Here is an 8,813-nt window from a genome sequence, read left to right as displayed (position 1 = left end):
ACGATTGGATTTAAGTTTAAACACTTAAAAGAATTGTAAGGGACTATTAACTAACCCACATCATCTGGTCTGAGGACTTCAGGCATGATTGGATTTAAGTTTAATTACTTTCCATGAAATCTTTATGCAATAAATAAACATTTTGATCAAAGAAAAAACTCGATTAATAATAATACCTTTTAAGGTTGTTTACATTCCAAGGGCGTGGTATTACATGACCATCTAAATCTTCCAAAAAGTATGCCCCAATGCCAGCCCCTGAGGTAATACGATATGACCCTTCCCAATTAGGTCCTAATTTTCTTCAAGCTGGATTTCTCGCAGTGCCTACAACTTTCTTGAGCACTAGATCACCAGGTGTTAAAGGCCTTAGTTTTACGTTGGCATAAAAACCCTATCTGAGCTTTCGTTGGTAATATGCCAATTGAACCATTGCATTTTCCTTCCTTTCCTCAATCAAATCCAAGCTCCTCTCTAGCAGTTCATTATTGCCATTCAGACTAAATGAACTGGTTCTCAACGTTAGGAACCCAGTCTCTAGAGGGATAACAGCCTCAACCCCATAAGTCATTGAAAATGGAGTCTCCCCAGTAGACCTTCGAGGTGTAGTTCTGTATGTCCAGAGTACGTGTGGCAATTCTTCCACCCATTTACCCTTCGCGTCATCTAGCCTCTTCTTTAGTCCATTTACTATGACCTTGTTAACAGCTTCTGCTCGCCATTTCCCTGGGGGTAAGCAGGGGTGAAGTATCTGTTTGTGATTCCCAATTCGTAGCAATAATTTCTGAATGCTTTACTATCAAACTGAAGGCCATTGTTAGAGATAAGGGTATGAGGAATCCCAAACTGAGTGAAAATATTTTTTCAGACAAACTTCTTTGCGTCTACGTCTCTGATGTTGGGTAGAGGTTCAATTTCAACCCATTTGGTGGAATAATTTGTGCCGATCAAAAGATATTTCTTGTTTCCTGCTGCTTTAGGGAATGGATCCATGATATCTAAGCCCCATTGAGCAAATGGCCATAGGCTGGATAATGGATTAAGGATTCCACCTGGTTGATGTATGTTTGGTGCAAACCTTTGACATTGATCGCACTTTTTAACATATTCTTGGGCTTCTTTTTACATATTTTTGGGCTTCTTTTTGCATATTTGGCCACCAATAGTCTTGAGTGGTAGCTCTATGTGCCAAGGATCTACCATCGGTATGGCTTCCACAGATTCCTTCATGTAATTCCTCAAGGAGCAATTTGGTTGCTCTAGGATGTATGCACAACAAATACGGTCCTGAATAGGAGCATTTGTACAATTTATGGTCTTCGGATAGCCAGAATCTAGTAGCCTTTCTCCGAACTTTATCCGCTTTCAACCTTGCTTCAGGCAAAGTATCCTCCTTCAGGAACTGAATTATAGGGTCCATCCAAATTGGCTCAAATCTAATTTGATGAACTCAGACTACCACTTTTCTTATCTCCGTTGGTTTATGCAAGTCTTTGATGAGGATAACCCGAGGCAGATTCTATGTCGAGGAAGTTGCAAGCGTGGCTAGAGAATCAGCATGCGCATTACCACTTCTAGGGACATGTAGCAAATTAAAAGATTCGAACTGTGACTGGAGACATTTAACTTGGCTCAGGTACTTTTGCATTCTTTCATCCTTCGCCTCAAATTCCCTTTGTACTTGGCCGACGACTAGCCTCGAGTCCGAGAATATTTCCACTAATTTTCCTCCCATTCTCTGGATCATTGCCATTCCCATCAGTAGAACTGTATACTCTGCCTCATTATTTGTAGCCGCGAAGCCTAGTCTTAGTGACTTTTCAATAATGATCCTTTCTGAGGATATTAGAACTAGCCCCACTCCAGATCCTTTCTGGTTTGCTGCACCGTCTACATATACCTCCCAGAATGAGGGGCCTTTCTGAGAAATTACGCCAACTAATTTTTTATCCATGTTCTGTGTTGGTGTTAATTCTTCTAACGAAGGCTCAGTGAACTTGGCTACTAGATCTGTGAGGACGTGTCCCTTTGTGGAGGTGTGGCAGGGCATATACTTGATGTCAAAAGCCCCTAGGATAGTGCCCCATTTAGCTATTCTCCCTGTGCAATTTGCACTTTTGAGTCTGGTTTTAAGCGGAAGTTGAGTAAGAACAACAACCGTATGTGCTTGGAAATAATGAGGCAACTTCCATGTACCAAGCACTACTGCCAGGATGGCTTTCTCCAATGGTAGATGATGAATCTCGACCTCATACAATGACTTACTCACATAATAAACTGGCATTTGCACACCTTGGTCCACTCGTATTAACACTAAACTTACAGCATAAAGAGCCACAGCAATGTAACCAAACAAGACTTCATCTGACTTAGGACTGAACATGATTGGTGGCCGAGCTAAATAGTCTTTAAGTTGCTGGAAAGCTATAGCACATTCTTCAGTCCACTCAAATCCCTTCCACTTATTGATCCACAAGAAGAAAGGCCTACACATATCTACCGATCGAGAGATAAATCGGTTCAGTGCAACAGCCATTCCAGTCAACTTCTGGACCTCTTTGGGATTCCGATGAGGTTGTAAATTGTTGATGGCCTTTATCTGATCTGGGTTGACCTTAATTCCCCTATGGGTTATCATGTAACCCAAGAATTTTCCTGATCCCACACCAAACGAACATTTGGATGCATTTAAACGCAATTTGTATCTTCTGAGAACTTCGAAAATGTTTCCAAGATCTCTCACATGCTCAAAAACAATCTTACTCTTCACCACCATGTCATCTATGTAAATCTCAATACTTTTACCTAGTTGTGGCTCAAACATCTTCGTCATCATCCTTTGATAGGTGGATCCCGCATTTTTCAAACCAAATGACATTACTTTGTAGTGGTAATTTCCAATAGGAGTAACAAAGGCAGTCTTCTCCTGATCATCCAGAACTAATGGTATTTGGTGATAATCTTGGAAAGCATCCAGAAAACTCATCCGAGGATGGCCAACAGTTACATCTACTAGCTGATCTATTTTAGGCATAGGAAATGGATCTTTAGGGCAAGCTTTATTTAAATCAGTAAAATCTATGCATACTCGCCATTTCCCATTCTTCTTCTTTACCACCACAGTATTCGCTAGTCACTCAAGATAAAAAAACTTCTTTAATAGCTCTAGCTTGTTTGAGCTTTGTTACTTCCTCTCGCACTGCGTTAGCATGCTCCTTGGATGGGTGCCGAGAAGGTTGTTTCTTATGGGTGATCAATGGGTTGACCTTCAGATGGTGACATATGAATTCTAGATCCACTCCCGGGGCTTCATAAGTATTCCAGGCAAATACATCAATGTTCCTTTTGAGGAACTCCATCAGCTCTTCCTTCTCCTAGAGAGGTAATTGAGATCCAACTTGAAAAAACTTCTCCAGATCATCTCTGATAGCAATTTTTATCAAATCTTCACACCTTGCACCCTCGGCTGAATCATTGATGGGCAATGCCAAAGGTTTTAATTGCTATAAATCCTCTCCAACATGAGCCGAGGACTCAACTTTGGGCTTATGTTAGATGGCAGCCACTAAGCATTGTCTCGCCATAAATTGATCTCCCCGGATTTCACTAACTTGACCTTTAGAGGGATACTTAACCTTTTGATGCAGAAAGGAAATAGCCCCTAGCGTATAAAGCCAATGTCTGGCCACAATTGCAGTGTATGGCGAATACGCGTCCATGATAACGAAATCTACCTTTACTACCTCTATACCAGCCTACACGGGTAATCGTATTTGGCCCTTTGGGATAATAACTCTTCCTTCAAAACTCACCAGGGGAGAACTATATGGAGTTAAATCATCAGGTTTTAAGTTCAGCCCCTTATAGAAATCAGGATACATTATCTCTGCTGCATTGCCCTAGTCCACCATTACCCTCTTCACATCATACCTTTCAATTCTGAGGGTAATTACTAAAGTGTCATCATGGGGTTGGATGGTTCTAATCTTATCTTCGTCTGAGAACCCTAAAACTGGTGGAGTACTCGCTTTAGCTCTCTTCAGACCGTGATTAAAGTCTCCTATGGGTAACCGGGCTACCGACATTACCCTAGATGACCAGGATCCTGTTCTCCTTGATGCGGCAAAGATGACATTGATAGTTCCCAAAGGGGGCCTTGAAGCATCATCCCTTCGGGGCTCCGAGTTCATCCCTTCGAGGCATTGTTTCAATTTACCCTCGTGGACAAGTTGGTCCAAATGATCCTACAGGCTCCTGCAATCCTCTGTGGTATGCCCATAGTCCTGATGGTACTGGCAATAGAGATTATGAATATGCCTTTCAGGATTTCCCACCATCTTATTCGGCCACTCGAAGAATGGTTCATGCTTAATCTTTTCCAAAACTTGATGTACTGGCTCTTTGAATACAGCGTTGACTACTTGAAGATTTGATAATCCTGATTGCCCAGCAAAATCCCTACGCGGCTTGTTATTATTGTATCTATCCGACATGAAATCCCTCCTCTCTTGGGGGAGAACCTTGTCCTTTCCCTTGCCTTGCTGCTGATCTTCTTCAACTCTTTTATACTTATCAATCATGTCCATCAATTGACGCACACTGGTGACAAGTTTTCTAGTCAGTGATTTTCTTAAACCATGGTTGGCGGGGAGGTCGAGCTTAAATGTATTAAGGGCCACTTCATCAAAATACCCTTCCATTTCATTGAACATCTCCCAGTACCTATCTGAGTACGTTTTCAAGGTCTCACCTTTTTGCATGCTCAAGGATAGCAATGAAACTAAGGGCCGAGCGACTCTTCAGCAGGTGACAAAACGGGAACCAAATACTTGAGTGAGTTCTTTAAAGGAATTAATGGAATCTGCTTTCAAGCTGTCAAACCATCTCATCGCAATCGGTCCCAGACTGGAAGGGAAAACTTTGCACATTAAAGTTTCGTCCTTGGAGTGAACTATCATCCTTTGGTTGAAGTAACTCACATGCTCCACAGGGTTTGTTCTACCATTATATATAGTGAACGTCGGTTGATGAAAATGACGAGGAAGTCTTGCATCTTCAATCCTACGTGTGAAAGGCGATCTGGAGATTTGGTTCAAGGCCTTGCTCACAGCATTGTTCCCTACGCCTCCACGTGATGGGCTTCGAGGCTGCCGTTTACAATAATGTTCTTCTTCATAGGAAAAGGATTCACTAACTGGTGTTCAAAATTTCCGTTTATAAGTGACGTCTTGTTCGTTGTCAGAATTATCATTAGAGTATGAAGAAGTCTACCTCCTCCTTGCATGATGCAATTCCCTTTTTAACTGGTCAATTTCTAGTTGCATGTTTTTGTTCTTCTCTGCACGAGACACGTGACTTCCACCTTGTGGCTGGCTTCGGTCAGTATGCGTAGTATGTACACTACCTTCATGATCATGTCTTTGCTCCAAGTTGAGAAAAGGATCAATGTGTTGGGATGCCCTGGATTTTGCTAATTGTTGCCCTGGTTCAGCCATCATCAACTGTTGTTTCCACTCTCGCTCAAGCTCTTCCCACAGACAACGCCAATTGTAGGATCTATATTTGTGGCCTAAAATCCAGAGGTATAGAATATGAGCCCAACAAGCCCAATATAATGAAGTTGTAAAGAGTGGGTGAAAGAACTGGGCTGATAGTGAACTAAACAATGTCTAACAAAGATTCAACCAGTAAATAATTGCAAGAACAAACTTGAAACTTGAATAAATTGTTGTCCGAGGAGACAAACTTTCTTGTATATAGTTCTTAGAGCTACAGTAGACCTTCCTTCTCTCTTCCTCTCTCTTTTTTCCGATGCCCCTCTCATGAGAGGTCCTTTACATTTATATAGTTTTCTTTTTGTCTATCTTCATCATACACTTGTTCTTCATCTAAACATTCACTTGAATATATGTCCCATCAGGTATCGTCTTTAGCTCTCCATGAGTGGTGATAGCTAAGGCTGCACTATTCAGGGTCTTCTCTACATAAATGTGGCCAGAAAAGTTGCTGCAATACATTTAATGCGGTGGTAGCAGTTTTTCCTTTAGATATTTCTCAGTTCTTATTATCTTTATACGTGCATGAAGTTCATCCTTATTGTTGGAACTTCCTGGAAGATTGCCCAAGCTGCCCAGGTATTTGCTTGACAGTATTCTTCATATCCAAGAAGGATAATCTCCTCGGACAACATTTCTTTATCATTTCCTTACGTGATTTTCCACTTCGGGATCTTTTCTAATTATTTACTCCTTCTCGGACGGACCTCCATCTTCATATAGGGCCCAAGACCCAATATGTGAATTTGGGCCTTTATCTCCACATAAATAAACAAATAAACAAATATAGGAAAATAGGAATATATATAATTAAGATATTAATACAATGTATTTACAATGTAGAAAGTCAAAGTACTTCGTATTTTATACTAAAAAAGTATTTAGTAAGCACGTTGATGTTTGATATAAGCCTTGAACATGATATAATCAAGACAGCAGGATATAAATAAAATACAATTTTTTTCCAGGTTACTATTTAGCACAAATAGATTCGTGTTAAAGCGGATCTCACTTTGACACGATTAATAAATAACTCAATTTTGTGTTGACCTTTAGACCTGCAATCAACTTAAAAATGGCTCAAATTATTAGTTGTATCAAGACAAGTTCACTCCTTTTGACACATGCCCATTTAACCAAAATAAAAATAGTTGATTTAACCTACATATGACCTACTCGAAGCCTACATATTTTCTTGGTCACAATCCTCTTTTTTTTTTGTACGTGGATCCCATGTTTTGACCAATTTGATGTCCTATGTTGTGTTTGTGTGAAGCAATTGATAATTTCACATAAATTCACAAATGATCGGATTTTGCATCCCACTATTTAAAATTCCTTGACATACCAATGTCCTGATTTGGATATGAAATATATACCCAATGAAATTTCAACACCATATCACAGATCATAATTCAGAAGCTCTCTCTTTGCTATACCCTCTCCTTCTGATCCCACTTCCACCAACCCCTTCCTGAGGATAAGAAATTAAATTTTACATTCTTTAATTCTTTTTCTTTTTCTTTTTTCCACTAAAAAAGAACCTAACAAAAGCTTCAATTTCTGAAAGCAACTCCTGAACTGTGGCCATTGACCCCCACAAAAGGGGCTCTATAATGAATTGACATCTCACTTATGAAAATATTGTGCCTATAAAAGAAATACATATTCTTACATGGAAGAATAGCGACATGATCCAATCCTCTCTTTTACTTTTTTTTAATTTGGCAAATATTTGTTATTTATTTTTATTATGGATAATATACATATATACACATACACACATTTTTTTTTTATGAACCACACACATACATATCATCGTTATCATCATCATCACATTTTTCATCTCATTATTCATCACGGATGATAGTATCATCTTTACATCTTTATATACAAATTTAATTTAGAGAAGAAATGAAAAGCTATTTTCTTTTATATGTAAAATGTTGTTTGCCTCGAACTTTTTAGCTTCTCTAATTTTTAACAAATAATTTAATAAGAAATCAACAAAAAATTGCTTCCAAATAGACACTAATATTGAGATAAATCTCTCTCAAATTGGATAATTAATAAAAGAAATTAAATTCTATAAGGACGTGGTGTAAAATCCATGTTTTACCCATATTAATAAAAGAGATTAAATTCTAATTTTTTTTTCTAGGGTGCTCAATAACCCATATTAATTTAAAATTTTACTTTTTAAAGCGTATATATATAAATAATAAAAAATGGTTTCAATTCAGGGTGGTCCTGATTAATAAATAGAGCCACCCTTGGATCTAGCATTATTCATTATTATTATTTTGGGGTGGGTGTGATAAAGGTTGGAAAATCAATTTTCAAACTCAAAGACTCAAACAAGAAAAAACATAGAAACTCCAAAATATGGAGGCTAAAATAATATTTTCAAAAAGAAAAAAACTAGTAATTCATAATGTTATGAATTGATAGTTTTTTTTTTTTTTTTAATATGTGAAACCCAAATTCTTTGAGCTAACCCATTTGTGATTTTAAAAATAAATAAATAAATAAAATGGCTGCAATGTCATGTCATAGTTTTATAGATACATACTCAAAGAAACTAACAGAACTTGATGAATAGACCAATGATGCTCATTTTCTTAACTCCACATACCAATAAATAGTGCTCACTTGAAATTTTATGGACCAAAAACATTTAGTAGTTAAATTTTAAAGACCAGTAAAGCAATAAAGTATTTTGGCCTTATTCTAAAATATCATATCATATCATATCATATACTATATATAATAGCAGAAGCTGAAAGAAAGTGTCTATCTAAAATTTAGACACGTGTACAGTTAATCTTTAAAAAATCGTACAGTGCATCATTAGGAGAAACATCCTATTACAGCCTGATGGTCTCTAAATATAAATACAGCACTAACTGCTTAAATGGGTATATTACATTCAAAAGGCCTGCTCGTGTACGGAGAAAGAGAGAGAACAACAGAAAGAGGCAGAGTTCGCAAGGCCCCAAGAGAAGAAGAGAAATATCCAAGGCCGGCGATTGTTTGTTCCCTGGACAGACTTAGACCATCGGAATAGCAAGCACAGAAAGAAAATGTTAGGTCATATATCAACCACTCAAATCATTTGAACCAGCACCGGTAATTTTTTTTTTTTTTTTTTTTTCCATTTTTTAGATCTGGGTATGAAATTTGACTTTGAATTGAGTTTTTTTGTTGGATAGGTTTAGATTTGATTCATTTTTGTTTTGGGTTTTAGGGTTTTCTATC

General features: G+C 38.0%; 1 protein-coding gene across 1 annotated transcript; it reads right to left on the bottom strand.

The window, feature by feature from the left end:
• Nucleotides 1–4,244: 4,244 nt before the first annotated feature.
• On the bottom strand, nucleotides 4,245–4,760 carry LOC136071513 (uncharacterized). The gene has a single exon (XM_065782930.1). It carries the CDS (start codon nucleotides 4,758–4,760, stop codon nucleotides 4,245–4,247), a length of 516 nt encoding a protein of 171 aa, XP_065639002.1.
• Between the last annotated feature and the right edge of the window lie 4,053 nt (nucleotides 4,761–8,813).

Source organism: Quercus suber, unplaced genomic scaffold (assembly GCF_002906115.3).
Source record: "Quercus suber isolate HL8 unplaced genomic scaffold, Cork oak 2.0 scaffold_321, whole genome shotgun sequence".
Taxonomy (NCBI): domain Eukaryota; kingdom Viridiplantae; phylum Streptophyta; class Magnoliopsida; order Fagales; family Fagaceae; genus Quercus; species Quercus suber.
Note: the sequence above shows the minus strand (reverse complement) of the source record. Positions and strands in the feature narration are given on the sequence as shown.